The sequence below is a fragment of the Mus caroli genome, chromosome 11 (assembly GCF_900094665.2).
Source record: "Mus caroli chromosome 11, CAROLI_EIJ_v1.1, whole genome shotgun sequence".
Taxonomy (NCBI): domain Eukaryota; kingdom Metazoa; phylum Chordata; class Mammalia; order Rodentia; family Muridae; genus Mus; species Mus caroli.
In genome coordinates, this window is record NC_034580.1 from 72491911 (window position 1) to 72511565 (window position 19655).

Here is a 19655-nt window from a genome sequence, read left to right on the forward strand (position 1 = left end):
GGGGGGGGGGGGGGGTTAGAGACAAAGTTTCTCAGTATAGTTCTGGAACTCACTCTATAGAACAAGGGAGAAAAACATTTTTAAATGCCTAAGTATTTGCTGCTCTGACCAAAAGAATAAAACTTCCACTAAATCTAGAAAACTGATACTCTTAAAATATTAAAAGCCTGTAATATGTCATAATAGCATTATTCATGGGAGCTCAGTGATTACATAATAATTACTCAATCAATAGTTAATTCCAATATTCAAAAAGGACAACACATTTTTGTTGCTTTTTGAGATAGGGTTTCACAATGTAGTCCAGGCTGGCTTTGAACTTGCAGCAATACTCCTGCCTCCCAGACTCTGAGACTATAAAAAATGAGACTTGTTTTTGTTGCACAAATGGTCAAAAATGAGAGTTTACAAGTCTGAATAGACTTCATACATTATGTATAATGTTGGGACTGTTAAAGACTATGGCAACTCTCAGAGATGGACTAATATATTTTACATTATGAAATGAAAATGCAACTGAGGGGCAAGAAGTTTAATTCTGGAATAGTAATGATTTAACCCCATCAACTGGACAGGATTTAGAATCACCCTGGAAATATGCCTCTTAGTGAGTCTATGATGATGCTCCCAGAAAGTATTAACTGAGAAAGTCAGATGCTGAATGTAGGCAGTAGCTAGCACCATCCCATGGGCTGGGGTCCCAGCATGAATAAATGGGATGAATCAAGTGATCCTCCAGCACCTAACTCTTTCCAATTCCTCCCTCAAAAGGTTACACCATGTAACCAGCTGCCTCCTGTTCCTACTAGCATGCCTTCCACATCATGGTGGACTGTACACTCAAACTGTACTAAGCTCTCCTTACGTTGCTTTTGTCAGGCACATTGCTACAGCACTGAGAAAAGTAACTAATGCACGATGTCTTCAATTCATAACAATTCTAGTCCAAAACTGTCAATCTCTTTTCCATACACTGTTTTACATGAAGTTTTATTAGTAATTAATACACCAGAAGAAAAATCAGAGCAACATGACTAACATATTTAGCTAGACATAATAATTTTGAAAGAAGAATTAAAACATTTTACTCATGTCTTTTACATGTCTATTTTTTCTTTTTTTTTGTTTTGTTTTGTTTTTTTTCGAGGCAGGGTTTCTCTGTAGCCCTGGCTGTCCTGGAACTCACTTTGTAGACCAGGGTGGCCTCGAACTCAGAAATCCGCCTGCCTCTGCCTCCCAAGTGCTGGGATTAAAGGCGTGCGCCACCACGCCCGGCTTCATGTCGATTTTTAAAACAGTTACAACAATCTCTTCATTTTAATTACAAAATAGTAATGCTTAAAAAGCTATTAAATTAGGAGGGTTATTTGTGTTCCTAAAATTAAAAGGAAAAGTAACCTTTCTTTTATTTATATAAAATTAAGTCATTTTGATAATGATCTATTATTGTATCAATATTTACAAACTTTTCAAAACATTAATCATATCTTGTGGGAATACTCACCATTCATTAGATTGTAGTGTAGGGGATTCATTTTGGGCTATGTGATATAAGGCACTCATTGCATTCATATTAAATAAAGGAGGCTTCCTCTCGGCTATAAAAGAGTGAAAATCTTTGTTAAAATGTGAATATATAAGGATACTTGTTGATCAAGCTTTTGTTTGTTTTTGTGGGTTTTTTTTTTTGTTGTTGTTGTTTTTTCGAGACAGGGATTCTCTTTGTAGCCCTGGCTGTCCTAGAACTCACTCTGTAGACCAGGCTGGCCTGGAACTCAGAAATCTGCCTGCCTCTGCCTCCCAAGTTCTGGGATTAAAGGCGTGCGCCACCACTGCCTGGCTTCTGTTTGTTTTTTACTGCCTGGCTTTTGTTTGTTTTTTTAAGATTTATTCTATTTATATGAGAACACTGTCACTGTCTTCAGACACATCAGAAGAGGGCATCGGATCCCATTATAGATGGTTTTGAGTCACCATGTGGTTGCTGGGAATTGAACTGAGTACACCTCTGGAAGAGCAGTCAGTACTCTTAATTTCTGAGCCATCTCCAGAGGATCCAACACCTGCTTCTCTGGTCTCCCTAGACACCAGGTATTCATATGGTACTCAGACATACATGCAGATAAAAAATACCCATACACATATAATAAATAAGTTCTTAAAAATTGAAATCTAAGATAAAAATATAATTTAACATATTAATTGAAATAAAACACTGAATCAAAACTTAATTCAGCTAGGTATGGTGACATACATTTTTTAATCTTAACTTTCAGAAGGCAGCGGCAGGTGAAGCTCTATGAATCTGAGGCCATCCTGGCCAGAGCAAGTTGTAGGCCAGCCAAGGCTACACAGTGAGATCCTGTTTCAAAAACAACAAAACACCAAAAAAGTTAATCCCTAATAATAAAAACCAATGCTCACCTAATTCAATACACGTTATTCCAAGAGACCATACATCAACTTTGCCATCATACTGTCCTTCATCCATGGCTAAAATTACTTCTGGGGCCATCCTAAAATATACAATAAATATTCAATCAACTTAAAGTTTGAGACTTTAAGTTCCATCAACATAAACAACATTGATTTGAATCCCAGGCAACATTTATAACCATAAAAATTGTTACAGTAAAACAAATTAAAAGGTAGGTATGTATTTATCAGTATTCAGAAAACATGAGACCCATTCATACCATTTGTCACAATGTAACAGCATTCCAAAGGGACCATCCCAGAGCAGGGTTGTATTACAAAATTCTAATATTTCTTTTAAGTACTAAATTTTACCATGAGCAACAAACACTATCAGGTTTTTGGGTTTTTGTTTTTGTTTTTTTACCTGAAATGCAAAGGAAGACACAAGGCCTATCCATAAAATTGAAATCTAACCCTTTAATGTTTCTTTTAGAAATTGGACAGTCGGGCTAGAAAGATGGCTCAGCAGTTAAGAGCTCTTCCAAAGGTCCTGAGTTCAATTCCCATCAACCACATGGTAGATTACAACCATCTGTAATGCCACCTTCTGGTGTGTCTGAAGACTGCGACAATGTACGCACATACATAAAATAAATAAATCTTTAAAAAAAAGAAAAAGAAATTGGACAGTCACAAAATTTCTCTCTAGTATGTTTTTGAGACTTTACATCCCAGAGTAATGTTACCACTGTAGGAAGTCTTTCCTTTATAAAATATAGATTTCAAACATAGATAAGAAAGAGGATGCAGGGCTAGAGACATGGCTCAGCAGTTAAGAGCACTGGCTGCTCTTCCAGAGGTCCTGAGTTCAATTCCCAGCAACCACATAGTGGCTCACAACCATCTGTAATGAGATCTGGTGCCCTCTTCTGGTGTGACTGAAGACAGCTACATTGTACTCATAAATGAAATAAATAAATCTTACCAAAAAAAGAAAAGAAAGAAAAGAAAAGAAAAGAAAAGAAAAGAAAAGAAAAGAAAAGAAAAGAAAGAGGATGCAGTAGAACAAAGGTACTAATTTCCAGAATATACGAAGATAGCACATGGAAGTTTAACTATCTAAAATATTATTTCTTACATATTTTCATTTCCAGATACATATGAAATCATTCCTAGTCCAGAGCTGACAATAGCTAGAATTTCATAAAAGTAACTGGATAGAAAGAAATAAGAGTATGGAGGGCAGAACTAACCCTGTGGTAAGGTTACTGGGTAACTGGGAAGAAAGATCTCACCACACTTCTATTTTTATATACACAAGCAGAAAATTAAAAACAGCAAAACTCCTCCAATTCAACTATCAGTCTATGTAATGACTGATACAAAGTAAATGTGTTTTCATAAAACAGAAGCAAAAAGACCAGGGATGCCTGTTGTTTCAAACCAATAAGGAGCAACGTGAGAAACTGTCTGCTGCAGCAGATATGACAAAACAGTACTAAGCAATTGCTGTTCCTCTACAGGATCTCAGTTTGGTTCCTAATACCCACATCAGAAGGCTCATCTCTATATCACCTGCAACTCCAGCTCCAAGAGATCTGATACCCTCTTCTGGTCTACAAGATCACCCAATACATGTGGCTTACATTTAAAGACACAAATTTCAAAATTTATTTTAAAAAGAAAATTTGTTACAGTTTATATGGCATGTCTATTTCCTCTACTTGAATATTAGCAATGTTTCACACCCATACCTAACATACAATACACAGAAATGGTAGGAAAGTAAATTTGGAAAGGATAAAAAGATGAATGAAAAAGGAAAAGACAAAAAAGCAGTTGCAAAGGCAAACCTACAAATCTATATTTAAAATTAAGTTTAAAAATGGTAGTTTAAGTAGCCAGGCGTGGTGGCACCTGCCTTTAATCCTAGCACTCAGGAGGCAGAGGCAGGTGGATTTGTGAGTTCAAGGCCAGCATGGTCTACAGAGTGAGTTCCAGGACAGCCAGGGCTACACAGAGAAACCCTGTCTCAAAAAAACAAAACAAAACAAAACAAAACAAAAAAATGGTAGTTTATTTTCAGGAAAATATTATCTTAGAAAGTATAATCACCATCAATACAAGATAAAACTATTCTTACCAATATGGTGTTCCCACAAAAGAATTGGCAGGGGAGGCCATGGATGCAGATCCAAAGTCAGCAAGTTTCACTTGGCCTGGTTCTGTCAGAAGGATATTTCCTGCTTTGATATCTCTGATTTAAGGAACACAGAAAATTATTCAACTTTCCTTCATTAGAATGTATTTAAAATGATAAAAAATAAAAATACTATAAGAATAAAAATAAAAAGTAATCAAGTACCACAATAATTTCTCATCGTAATAATTAAAATTAGACAACAAAAACAGAATTCAAGTATAAATATGCTAACAATAGAATAGTTAACAAAGCAATAAAAAAGCCAACTGTATTACACTGCATATTTTTGAGCTTGTTTATGACTAAGAACAACAGCTTTGAATTCATAAGATTTCTATACTTCCCCTAAAGGAAATGTTAAAACATTTTTCTTAGAAAAGGAAAAATAGTCAAGAATCTTATCTTCCAAACTTAGTTTGTAACAAAACAATGACTCACCCCATTTCTCAAATTTCAGTTTCCAATCAGACATGAAAACTGAAGCACGTGGGTAGTATACTATCAATGGTCCCAAGTTCACATTCAAACTTACTTTTCTGAGTAAGTAAACACACTATCCAAACTAAGCTAAGGTATATGGACTTTTACACAATGGGACTATATGTCCCATAGGTGATAGAATACCTACTTTTTATATATAAATAAATAAATGTATAAATAAATAAATAATTCATACATTTATACATTTATTTATTCATTTAAAATGTAGGGGTGCTTGGTCTACATATACACCTGCACTCCAGAAGAGGGCATCAGGACCCTTTATAGATGGTTGTGAGCCACCATGTGGTTGCTGGGAATTGAACTCAGGAACTCTGGAAAAGCAACCAGTGTTCTCAACCACTGAGCCCTCTCATCACCTCCCTATTTCACTTTATAAAACTTAAAGAGAAAAAGCATTTACAAGACTTATAATTCTCATACATGTAATACGAAGTATAAAACACTTTGTGTTTTTTCTTTGTAGATGGGAAAGTTCTTTCTCCCTGTGATTGTGTGTGCAGTGCTGGAGATTCGCAGGACTTATGCATAGGTGGTACTTTGGAGATAAGAAAATACATTCTAATTCCAATTCGGCCATTGCCTCACTTGCTACTATAGGGATTTCTGTTGGGTTTCACTTACACTCATCTAAAAATAATGACAATCCATTAACTCAAAATGACTGCCTAGTTTAATGTTTACTGCCCGGATCACATACACCATTTTTTAAATGCTAGTATCTATGAGAAACAGACAAAACTAAAACTAGATTATAGTTTTTATAGCTTAACTCTAATGATAATATAATTTTATCAAAATGATTAGGAGTTTATGTTCAGAATTATAAAGGTTTTGGTCCATGTCATGGAATCAATGAAACAAATCTGCCATTATTAGTTATCAGGAAAAAAAGATCCATTAAATTCAAGCTCTAATCTATTTGGCCTTGCAATCTTAAAGAAATTATAGTCACAAATTAGAGCATTAATTGTACAAGCAGACAAACTTTATGACCCTGAATATCCCTTCCAGTTTGCAAGCTAGGTATCTCTACAGTTAAGTTCCATAAAATACATGCGCTTTAGGAAATATAACAACACACACAGGCAAGAGAAACAATGTTTTATTCTAAACAGATCAAGTATATACTGTGTTCTTTCTAATATGTGAACAATCTAAATAATTTAATATATATATACACACACACACACACACACACACACACTATTTGGCTAAAGTAATCAAAAACATCAAAGACAATCAACTCTGTTTTGAGTCACTTACCTATGGATCATGGTATGAGAATGTAAATAAGCTAGTCCCTGGAGAGCACCATGTGTAATTGCTGCTATTTCCACTTCTTGTAATGGCTTTTTATGAACTGAAAGTAGAAATTTATTTGAAAATAATCATACAGAATATTTTTGTTTTAAAAATATATAAAGATGGATTAGTGGGTAAATTGCAAGCTTCAGGATAAGAGTCGAATGCCCTGAACCTACATAGTGGAAGAGAACCAACTCCTTCAAGTTACCCTCTGGCTTCCACACATACACTGTGGTGTACATGCACATAATGCACACAGCACATATCCATAAAAAATGCAAAAGTAATCTTAGTTTTAAAATATGTGTGAATATAAAAACTGACACATTGTTATTTGTATAGTATGCGTGTGCACCAGTGTATGCATGGTCAAAGAACAACACTGATCCTCAACCTCCTACCTTGTTTGAAGTAGAGTCTCTTTGGTATTTGCTTTTCTACATATGCTAGGCCACAAGCCTCTTTTCTTTACTTCTATCTCCCTGTGGCGCACTGGAATTACTGAAGCACACTACCATGCCTAACTTAAGTTTTGAGGATCTGATCTCAGGTCTAATGTTTGTGCAGCAATTGCTTATTCACTGAGCTATCTTCCCAACCCATACAAGGGTTACTTTTTAAAAAGCAGACATTCAGCAAGACAGTTTCCATGGTGATAAAACAAGGCCATTAAACTTTATAACTAGTATACATTTATGACAAGTGTTAATATGCACTAATCAGCCAAATGTTCCTCTAAGCTTAACAATATTGAACAATTAACTTGATGACTGTAAAAGAAAGTAACAAGATAATTCCCTCTAATTTTAATTTTTATTAACAATAATGGATCAAACTGAATGACAAAAAATTCAGAAAAATGCATACAAAGTTTCAATAAGAGAAAATTTGTCTATTTTTTAAGCATACCAAATTTCATGTGAAGAAAATGGAAAAGGCTAGGGATTTTGTACTTTCTGCAAAATATTATATTTAGCTAGTATTAATATTGTTTAAATAAACTAACTGAATTATTATTTTTTCTAATACTTTAAAAAACAATAACTAGAGACAGAGACAGTGGCAGGATACAGAAGAAGGTATTCTGTGTGTTGAAGGCCAGCTGGGTTTACGTAGTGAGTTTCAGGGAATCCAAGTTAACACAGAGAGACCCTGTCTCAAAATTTATTTATATCTATCTATCTATCCATTTTTACTTTTAGGTTATTTTTTGAGACAGGGTTTCTTTGTGTAGCCCTAGAGCCCTGTCTCAAATTTTATTTTTATTTATTTATTTATTTTTGGCATTTTTGAGGCAGGTTTCTGTGCAGTCCTGGTTATCTTGGAACTTGCTCTGTAGAACAGGTTTGCCTCAAATTCAAGAGATCTACCTCTACAGTCTGGCTTCAAAGTAAAAAATATTAGCAATATTTTTTTCATAATACTGCTAATATTATTATGATAGTACTATGTTATAATGTGTTTTATGTTAAATATTGTTAATATTTTATAATAATGACAATAGGGGTAGCTTACCTTCTAATAAATCTGAAGCAGAACCTAAACAATATTCCATTACAAGCTGCACAGGAAGAAAAATTATAAATACATTAAAATATATTTCAAATACTTATCTCTTAAAGAAACATATGAAGTCAAGAAGACAGTCTCATTCATTCTAAAGGAAAACAAACTTTAGCTATCATCTTTTTCTTTTTTTTTGGTTTTTCGAGACAGGGTTTCTCTGTGTAAGCCTAGCTGTCCTGGAACTCACTCTGTAGACCAGGCTGGCCTCGAACTCAGAAATCCGCCTGCCTCTGCCTCCAGAGTGCTGGGTGGCTTGCGTCACCACTGCCCAGCTAGCATCTACTTTTTACAGTAGGTTGTATATTGAGTAGTTTGTTAAACTTATATAAAATTACGCAAAAGAGGCATGATGACACATGCCAATATTTCAAGTAATTGGGATGCCAAGGAAGAAAATCTAATGCCCGCATAGACTACATACAGTGAGTTCCAGGACAGCCTAGGCTACATAGCAAGATCTTATCTTAAAACTATCCAAAAAATGTAAGCCAATGGTATTTGTCTTTTAATATGTGTGATTGTTTGTATATCCTTGGACCAGGGAGTGGCACCATCTGAAGGTGTGGCCTTGTTGGAATAGGTGTGACCTGGTTGGGATGGGTGTGTCACTGTGGGTGTGGATATAAGATCCTCACCCTAGTTGCCTGGAAGTCAGTCTTCCACTAGCATCCTTTGGATGAAGACGTAAAACTCTCAAGTCTGCCTGTGCCATGACAGCCTGGATGCTGCCATGCTCCCACCTTGATGATAATGGACTGAACCTCTGAACCTGTAAGCCAGCTCCAATTAAATGTTGGTTTTTATAAGACTTTCCTTGGTCATGGTGTCTGTTCATAGCAGTAAAACCCTAACTAAGACAATATGTTAACATGAAACCAATTATAAGCTGTGTATTGTATATATACTTTGCTATAATATAAATACATTTATAATTGTATAATTACACCTACAATTAATCTACTTCTTATAATACAAGTCATAATTCTCTCCTTTTTAGCCAAGGAATCCTGTCATCCCAAATTTCACCAGGATGTATCAAAACTTCACCAGGATCTTTGTATTTAAATATACTAACACACATTTATTTCAAAAAGATATGTTCACTTTCATTCTCAAATAATGGCACTTCTCTTAAGATGTTATTCCTGAAGGTATGAATGAACTCTGGAGAAAGGTTTTGCATGTTTCTCTTCTAAGAGTTGCAGAAATACAGTCCTTCTCTCCCAGGATGAGCTAATGTCTCAGGTGTGCGTGCGTCTTCATATAATTAGTCGTAGACATTTTGAATTAAGTCATGCTAAACCAAAAACAACTAATTTACACCAAGAAGAGAATAAATACCAACCCATGCTGTGTGTTCACGTAAATAGCAGCCTTTGTATTCTATACTGTTGGGATGTTTTATTCTTTGTAGAAACTTGACTTCCTTAATAATATCCTGCCATTTCTATGTGGAGGGAGGAAAAAAAAGGAATAGGAGGAAGAATTATGAACAGCTGATAACAATACATAAGAAAAAACTAGTTACTATAAAAAAAGATTAGACCATACAACTTTATGATCTCTATGTGAAATGCCAAAATAAAGTTTAAATGAATTGTACTCAGCTTGTTGCTTAATACAACACAAAATATTTAAGGACAAACTTCAGTTTAATAATAGACATAATCAATGGGTCCTAAGTTTTAAAGGCTCTCTGAAATTAAAAGCACTTGTTGCTCTTCCAGAAAACCTGAGTTCAAATCCTAGTACACATATGGCAGCTCATAACTATATTTAACTGCAGTTGTAGGAGATCTACCTTTTTCTGGCCTTCAAAGGCACCAGGTATATACAAAGTATACATACATACATACATACATACATACATACATACATACAGGCAAACACTCTTGTACATAAAATAGAAATAAATCTTAAATTATATCAAGCAAATTGACAATTATATAACACATGGGTATTCTTTCCCTCAGAAGTCCAACATTTTCTTTAAATATGATTACTTTAAAATTATTAGTTAAAACTAATTTATTAATTTCTTGAACATTTCATAAAATGTACTTTGATCATATTAACCCCCACCCTAAACCCACATTCAACCTCCCTCCCTATCCTATCCTATCCTATCCTCTTTCTTCCTTTAAAACCCATCTATCTGGGGAGTGGTGGCACATGCCTTTAATCTCAATACTAAAGAGGCAAGATCAGATGGAACTCTGAGTTCAAGGCCAAAGGCCAGCCTAGTCTACAAAGTTAAATTCCAGGACACTCAGGGCTACACAGAAAAATTCTGTCTCTAAAATAAACAAAGCAACAAACAGACCAACCAGTATATTTTCCTAACATGCTAAAAACATGTATATAATTAACCTACCTCAGTAGACTGCTTTCCACTATAAGACATTTTCTTGATGGCCACCACTTCATTAGTACGCACATCTCGTGCCTTAAAAGGAAAAACAAAGATAGAATCATTATAAAACAGAAACTAAAAGATCGAATCTGAGACATTATTTCTTTAAAAATAAAGGTGTATTAACTAGTTCAAAAAATATCAAAATTACCGTTAGCGGCAAAAGAACAGGGAAGATGTGAGTCAAAAGAAATTAAACAGGAGTCTAAGGATCTAATAACAACTCAGAGCTATAGTTAATAAAAAATTTCACTACAAACTTTTGTTAAGTAACTGTCAGCTGCTCTTGTCACATACAAAAGTCACTCTGTAAGGTAACAAACAGGGCTAGAGGGCTAGAGAGATGGCTTCATGGTTAAGAGTGCTTGGGGCTGGAGTTCAATTCCCAGCAAACATAACGGCAACTAACAACCACCTGTAACTCCAGCTCGGTGAGATTGGTATTTCTTTGGCTTTCACATACATGGTGTACATAAATGTATGCAGGCAACACACCCATACTCAGAAAATAAAAATGGATAAAACAAAACAAGGTGGACTGCTCCTGAAATAGATCTCTGGTCTTTACACATAAAGATGCACCTGAACACACACATGGAGGGAGATGGGGAGGTGGGGGGAGTGGGAAGGGGAGTTATCTTTTAATATATATATAAAAGGGAAGAAAGACAGGTGGTGCTGGCATATGCCTTTAATCCCTTTTTAGGCAGAGGGAGGTAGATCTCTGAGTTCAATGCCAGTGTGATCTACACAGCAAGGTTTAGGACAGCAAGGGCTGCACAGGAAAACCCTGTCTTAGGGGGGAAATAAAGGAAGAAAAGCTGTCTCATAAGAATGCAATATGAGCCGGGCGTGGTGGCACACGCCTTTAATCCCAGCACTCGGGAGGCAGAGGCAGGCNGATTTCTGAGTTCGAGGCCAGCCTGGTCTACAGAGTGAGTTCCAGGACAGCCAAGGCTACACAGAGAAACCCTGCCTCGAAAAACCAAAAAAAAAANAAAAAAAAAAAAGAATGCGATATGAACCTACAACTAAAACCTATTAAAGTTATACACCAATTTGATTTATAAATAAAAACAGGAAGACTCTAAAATTAAACTAAATTTTATAGCACATGGGGATGCAGATATGGCTCAGCAGGTTAAGTCATTCGCCACCAAACATGATGACCTGGTTTAATTCCTGAGACCCACAACAAGGAAAGAGAAAACAGACTTCTACAAGTTGTCCTCTGACTTCCAAGGTCCCCTCAACAAAGTAAATAAATGTAAAGAAGTATTGTTTACCCTGAATTATATATCATGAAAGAAATTAGCAGGATAAAATATAAACACAGAATTTGATACTGGGGAAATATTTCATAATTTTGTCTTAGTTGTTTTGAGACCAGGCTTCACTATATAGTCTTGGCTGTAGTTGGCTATGTAGCTAGCTATGTAGACCTGGTTAGCCTCAATCTCAGAAATCTATCTGCCTCTGCCTCTGCCTCCTGAGTGCTGGGATCAAAGGCGTGCGCCACCACATATAAACTTAAAGGCTGAAAGTTTAGAAAAGATTACTTCCAAATCATCCCTATTGTAAGGAAAACCAACATTTAAAAAATCAAAATTAGAAAATTAAGTCTTAATAACAACAAATCACATCTATAAGGCTTGGAGTGTATTTTTGTTTATTTTCGTTGTTTTTTTTTACAGTCTTTAAATATATATATGCAGGCTAGCCTTAAATTCACTAGTATATCCTATACTGGACTCCTATTTGAAATGTTCCTACCTCAGTTTCCTGAATACTGATACTGAGGTGTTTATAACTATGGCTGGCTTATCCCTATACCATATTTACCTATCATTCTCCTATTTTACCTTCTCTAAGCAATAATACACCTGTTCTATGCCTGGAGCTTTGCCTATGAGGACATCTAATTTAAAAGGAACCACATATGGACTTTTGTGGTTATACTTAATAAAATATTTCAAAGTTCATGACTAATGATACTCAACACCTTTTATTTTAAATCGAATATTTCTAATACTCATTTTCTAAACTATGAATCTTTATTATTGAGTTCTAAGAGTTCTTTATATATTCTAGACAGAAGTCTATTTAAAATATAAAGCTATATACCTAAGATTAGGGCGAGAGAGATAGTTCAGTAGTTAAAAACATTTGTTGCAATTCCAAAGATGCCCTCTTCTGGTGTGTCTGAAAACAGCAGCAGTGTACTCACATATATAAAATAAATATTTCTTTAAAAAAAATGTGAAATCATATGCCATTTGCAGTAGTATTTCCCACATGGCTAGGACATGTATCATTCTTCTGTCCAACATACCTGTGATGCACACCCTGCCGACCATATGTGACTTAGTAGCACCTTGATGATTTGTCATGGTTATCTAATCCTTATGTTTAAACAATCATTGATTTACATAATAACAATATGAAAATATAAGAGGCATAAGATAACAGCAATCCTGATATGCCAAAGAGAAAATTTTTTCCTTTGAGGAAAAAATATGAAAATAAGCCAGGCATGGTGCTATATGCTTTTAATCTTAGCATCTGAAAGATAGAAGGAGGCAGATCTGTAGGAGTTCAAGCCCAGCCTGATCTATACTGAATTTCCAGGGTGGCCAGGGCTTCATGAAGAAAACCTGTCTCAACAACAAAGTACCAATAAGGGCTGGGGAGACAGCTTACTGGTTATAACACCTACAACACAAGACAGTATAAGGAGTGGAGAGAGGAGCAGAGTATGGATCCCTACAAAACCAACGAAAATACTGAGTAGATTTAATGGCCAGCCTATAATTTCAACTCTGAAAGGACAAAGGATCACAACAGTATGCTGGTTAATAAGATAGCCGTAACAGGGGGCTGGTGAGATGGTTCTGTGGGTAAGAGCACCCGAATGCTCTTCCAAAGGTCCAGAGTTCAAATCCCAGCAACCACATGGTGGCTCATAACCATCTGTAACAAGATCTGGTGCCCTCTTCTGGAGTGTCTGAAGACATCTACAGTGTACTTACATATAATAATAAATAAATAAATCTTTAAAAAAAAAAAAGATAGCCGTAACAGTGAGCTCTGGGTAAACTCTTAGACAAATGACATAGATGATCTAAATGACTCAACATGCTGATGGACATCCTTGTCAACACAATTAAAAACTGCACACACACATTCACACACACACACACAACGAGACAGAAAAAGAAAAAATGTGATAATGAAAATTATATCCTGGGGGCTGGAGAGACAAATCATTGGATAAGAGTTCTGATTACTCTCATAAAAAACTGGTTTGGTTCCTAGCACCCACATCAGAGGGCTTATAACCAAGTAGAACTCCAGTTTCAGAGGATCTGATGCCCTTTTCTGGCTTGCATGGACATGTGGGTGCACACTGAACACAAAAACTCATGAAGGCACAAATGCATACATGCACACACTTTAAAAAACAATAAATGAATATTTAAAAATATTCTCAACTGTATTAAGAAAAAGTATGGTAACCAGGTACTGTGGTACGCTTTTAATCCTAGCACTCGGAAAGCAGAAGCAAGCGATCTCTGTGAGTTCAAAGTCAGCCTGGACTACATAGTGAGTTCCAGGACAGCCAGGGCTATATAAAGAGACCTTGTCTCAAAAATAAGAAGCAGCAGCTCTGTTGTTGCTAAAAATCTCCAGTATGAACAAGATTTCTATTTGTAAAATTATAAAGAAGGAAAGTGAAATGTATGCTAGTTTTGTTACCCCACCTCAAAAAACAAAAATTGTGGCCACAGAACATGGGAAGTATTTTAACTAAGGTATTAAATTATAAGATTCAGTATTAGCTTCAGTTTCGAGGATGAGAAGTGGGAGTAATGAGTAAGTGGATATAAATGAAAACAATATAGGTAAGTTTTAAATTGTGTCTTTTTCTTCAAACAGTTCGATACTTTTAGTCTATAAAATGAACTGGCAATTGAGAAAAGGGAGAGAGAAAACATACAAATTATTAATGTGTACAAAGAACAAAAACTCAAAAGAATGGTCATATGGTTGACCTTAAAATAGCATTCTGTATTACAGAATGAGGGTCCTGAAGCTTTCTGACGGCGATTTAAGCCAGCAGGCTATGGAAAAGTAAGGAAACTACAGTAAGGCAGCAAGACAAAGACTGTTCTATTAAAATGACAGTTTTCCAAGGAAGATTGCATCTCAGAGTCATTCCAGGGTCTGCGGAATAACATTGTGAATGGACTTGGTGCGGTTTGGATGTTGATGCTAATTCTGCTTTCTCAAGAGGAGCTGCTTTGGAGGACTGGATCAATCACAGGTGACTCAGGCGACTTAGTGTGTACCTGCTCTCCACCTTAACTGGTCAAAAAAAGGCTAGAGCGTCTGATTGGGCAGTGTAAGGAAAAGGTGAGGATGAAAGTTTTAGAGAGGGAGAGAGGGGAAAAAGAAAGGAGACAGAGGAGAGAAAGAAGGACTAAAAAGGAAGAATTGGAGGCTGGAGAGACGGCTTAAGGGCACTGACTGTTCTTCTGAAAGGTCCTGAGTTCAATTCCCAGCAACCACATGGTGACTACAACCATCTGTAATGGGATCTGATGCCCTCTTCTGGAGTGTCTGGAGACAGCTACAGTGTACTCATATACATGAAATAAATAAATAAACAAATCTAAAATACAAGAAATCAACATGTTTTTAAAAAAACAAAAAACAAAACAAAACAAAAAAAAACTTAATTACACCCAGGGAATGGGCTGGAGGATCTTAATTCCATAGTTAATGAAGTACAACCTAGAGCTTTCAATTGGCATCTCAAAGTGGAAGGATTTCCATAGGACTGGGCCTAGATGGAGTATCTCTAGGTAGTTTTGAAATGGCACTGAATTGGAGGACATCCAACTGAGGTCAGATGCAAAAAGTCATTGCTTGCATAATGCATGCTTGACATATATAGTGTAAAAAGCAGTGTAAGATCAGGTTTGTTTTCCAACTCAGCAAATTTCTCATCTCTTTACCAGTTTTTACTCCAACATCCCTGGTATCAAGCCTTTAACTCACAAAATATACTGCTCCAAAGCTCCCATGGCCGATTTCTCTGAGATCTGTGAAGAGCTTTTCCGGATCTTCTTTGAAGAAGAGCTCTGCAATTTCTGGGTCCTTTAGACTGCCTGCTCTGTTAGTTGATGGCATCCTGCTGAGCAGTCAGCTGTCTGATTCTAATTTTATACTGCTATCCCAATGCTTGGTTCATCTGTATGAATGAAGCCACGCTGGCATAAACTAGGAAAATAAGAGAGGGGGGAAAAAGAAAATTTAAGAGTTGCTAAGAATAATTAAAGGATCATCTGCAGACGTTATCTACAAAACTGTATCAGGTCTAGAACATTAAAAACAGTCTAATCTTTGATTGCATTAGCTCATCACAATCCCCTGTGGCACTTTAAAAGCAAAGCCTTCTACAACTCCAATCATTTAAATGTTAGCCACACTTTTTAAAACTTAGGAAGCTTTCTACTGCTTAACTTATCCAACTGTCACAAAGCAAGCAGAAGAGACAATCAACAGACTATTAAAAGAATACATGATAACCCAACACTTAGGAAGCAGTGGCAGACAGATCTTTTGTGCATTCCAGACCAGCCATGACCACATACTGAGATGTCTTCTTTTTTTTTTTTTTTTTTAAACTTATTTTTATTTTGTATGTACTGGTGTTTTGCCTATATGCATGTATGTGTGAGGATGCTGGATCCCCTGAAACTAGAGTTACAGTTGCAAAGCTGGCCTATTGGTGCTGGGAACTGAACAGTCAGTGCTCTTAACCACTGAGCCACCTCTCCAATTCCCCTGAGGTATATTCTTAATAAACAAAACAAAGTACTGAAGAGATTGCTCATTAGTTAAGTACATATACTGTTCTTCTAGAGGACCTGCATTGATTCCTAGCACCAACGACTGGGCAACTTACAAATGCCATAATTTTATCTTTGGAGACTTGATATCCTCTTCTGATTTGTGTATATACACAGCTGCAGACACACATCCACCACCCCACACATATATATACACATAATTTAAAGAGTAACAAAATTTAATACCCCTACCCCCCATATACACACACAATTACAATAGCCCACAATGTATTTGGAAGGTTATCTCTTTTTTTTTTTAAGATTTATTTATTTATTATATGTAAGTACACTGTAGCTGTCCTCAGACACACCAGAAGAGGGCATCCGATCTCATTACAGATGGTTGTGAGCCACCATGTGGTTGCTGGGATTTGAACTCAGGACCTCTGGAAGAACAGTCAGTGCTCTTAACCGCTGAGCCATCTCTCCAGACCGGAAGGTATCTTTTTACAGCAGGAATTTCTTTTATTATTGATGTTAATGTACAAGAAAATACACACAAGCCAGGTGTGGTGGTGCACGCCTTTAATCCCAGCACTCGGGAGGCAGAGGCAGGCGGATTTCTGAGTTCGAGGCCAGCCTGGTAAACAGAGGGAGTTCCAGGACAGCCAGGGCTATAAAGAGAAACCCTGTCTCAAAAAAAAAAAAAAAAAAAAAAAAAAAAAAAAAGAGAAAGTCACATACAGAAGCTTCTAAGATGTAACACAAGGTAGAAGAAGCAACTCTCAAAAGTTGACCTCTGACCTTCACATGTGTCACAGCAAGCACATGTTAGACTGATTTGTGTATCGATCTCTTATCTTTCCTACAAACTAAAATTTAAAAAGAACATGCAGAAGAAAGTCTAAGTTTAACATAGACAACTGGTTTCTCATAAACTTAATTCATCTGATTAATACATTAAAATATAGCTGTTATCATCTGAATCCTTACATGTATGTTCAATGTCTTCCTCTCTCCCTCCTTTCTCTTTGTCTCTCTCTCTGCTTCCCTCCTTTCATTTTTACCAATATCCCTATAAATCTATATCAAAACTTATTCTTTATACTCCAACCTTCCAGGACAGATTACGGAGAAAAATGTTTTGAGCTAAATCTCAAACTTTTTTTTTTTTTTTTTTTTTTTGGTTTTTCGAGACAGGGTTTCTCTGTGTAGCCTTGGCTGTCCTGGAACTCACTTTGTAGACCAGGCTGGCCTCCAACTCAGAAATCCGCCTGCCTCTGCCTCCGGAGTGCTGGGATTAAAGGCGTGCACCACCACGCCCGGCTAATCTCAAACTTTTAACATGCTATGCAAGAGCTAGAAAATGGTGCTGTATGTTTACATATTATTTATACACACACAAAACATAGTCTTCTTTTCTTTTTCTTTTTCCATTCTCTTTTGCCTTCTTACATTTGAAAATTACAATGGTAAAGTTCTTCACATTTAATAGTACAAACTTAATCTGGTTTAAAATAGGTTAAGAGCACTGGTGTCCTGAGTTCAATTCCCAGCAACCTCATGATGGCTCACAACCATTTACAATGAGATCTGGTGCCCTTTTCTGGCCTGCAGATGTACATGTAGGCAGAGTGCTGTACACATAATAAATAAATCTTTTTAAAAAATAAAATAAAATACCATTACTTAATGCTAACTTTGATTATTTCATGAAAAATTGAACAATAAGAATATAGCCAGGTACACATACCTGTAATTTTACCAGTAACTCAAGAACTAGAGGCAGGATGATCCAGAAGGAGTGAACATTGAAGCCAGCCTGGACTATATGATACTTTGTCTTTTTTGGTTTTTGTTTTTGTTTGGTTTTTCAAGACAGGGTTCCTCTGTGTAGCCCTGGCTGCCCTGGAACTCACTTTGTAGACCAGGCTGGCCTCGCACTCAGAAATCCACCTGCCTCTGCCTCTCAAGTGCTGGGATTAAAGGCATGCGCCACCACCACCTGGACTTTTTTGGTTTTTTGAGACATTTTTTTGTTGTTGTTTTTGTAAGCCTGTCCAGGAACTCACTCTGGCTGGCCTTGAATTCAGAAATTCCCCTGCTCTACAGCACTGGGAGGACTTGAAACAAGGTTACTGAGGCTTACTGGCTAGCAGTCTAAAAAGGAAGCTCCAAGATAGTCTTGCCTCAAAGTATAAAGACACCTGAAGAAGACACCTGACAGTCTCCTCTGGCTTCCACATTCCTGCATACCCACTTTGGCTGTTATATTTGGATCCCTCTTCTCTTTTTCCTCCCTCTTCCCATCTCTCCATTCGGTTCAGGGTCATGACCACTCTGGACTCCCAAATATGACTGCTTCTGGCTATGCTCTTACACATACCTATAATAAACTCTCTCCTTCAACATACCTAGGAGCAGTCATGTCCTTCCCTTTCCTTTTTGCATAGATAGATAGATATGAGAGAAACACTGTGAAAGTATAAAATCCTATATTGATATAAATATCACTATTGTTAAAGAGTTATATACATTAACTATCATATCAGTACTATCAGCATTTGGTTGTGTAGCTCAGGCTGGCCTTGAACTCTCTGAGATTCTGTCTGGGTCTCTTACCTCAGCTTCCCCAGTGTTAGAATTACAGATATGTGCCACCATACCTATCTAAAGAGAACTGGGCTTAAATACTCAGAACACTGACAATGTAATAAACATGATTTTCTTTATACACACTAACTACCACTAGGAGACTACTTAGACAATCATAGCATTGGTGGCTTCTTGGGGGGGGGGGTGCAGCTAAGAGATGGCTCAGCAGTTAAGAACACTTGCTGCTCTTTCAAAAGACCAAAGTTCAGTTTCCAGCAATCACATCAAGTGCCTCACAACTGCCTATAACTTAAGCTCCAAGGGAAAAGATGCTTATCTGGCTTTGTCAGGCATCTACAAGCACAAGTACATGTACTTATGCTAAGGCAGGTACACATAAATACACACATACATACACAAACACAAAGTTTGTTTGCTTTTTTTTGTTTTTTTGTTTTTTTATTTTATTTATATGAGCACACTGTAGCTGTCTTCAGACACACCAGAAAGGGCCATCAGATCCCATTACAGATGGTTGTGAGCCACCATGTGGTTGCTGGGAATTGAACTCAGGACCTGTGGAAGAGCAGTCAGTGCTCTTAACCGATGAGCCATCTCTCCAGCCCAGTTTGTTTGTTTTTAATCTGACAATAAGCCAATAGTGGTGGCACACACCTTTGATGCTGGCACTCAGGAAGCACAGGCAAGCCTGGTCTACAAAGTTAGCTCTGGGCTTGCCAGATCCACAAAACCCTGTGTCAAAAACAAAACAAAATCCACAATCTTTGAATAACTG

At 36.7% G+C, this 19655-nt stretch overlaps 1 protein-coding gene across 5 annotated transcripts in view; it reads right to left on the reverse strand.

Annotated features, from left to right (window-relative positions):
• The window catches only part of Taok1 (TAO kinase 1), a 72464-nt gene that overhangs the window by 31405 nt on the left and 21404 nt on the right, over positions 1–19655 (reverse strand). For all 5 annotated transcript variants that reach the window (XM_021178413.2, XM_029483184.1, XM_029483183.1 and 2 more), the window contains 8 exons: positions 15471–15692; positions 10371–10442; positions 9342–9443; positions 7946–7991; positions 6389–6485; positions 4562–4675; positions 2425–2516; positions 1505–1598 (listed from right to left, as the gene is read on the reverse strand). In XM_021178413.2, coding sequence (XP_021034072.1) covers positions 1505–1598; positions 2425–2516; positions 4562–4675; positions 6389–6485; positions 7946–7991; positions 9342–9443; positions 10371–10442; positions 15471–15602 — 749 coding nt within the window. In that variant the 5' untranslated portion in view covers positions 15603–15692. The remainder of the gene's footprint in view (positions 1–1504; positions 1599–2424; positions 2517–4561; positions 4676–6388; positions 6486–7945; positions 7992–9341; positions 9444–10370; positions 10443–15470; positions 15693–19655) is intronic.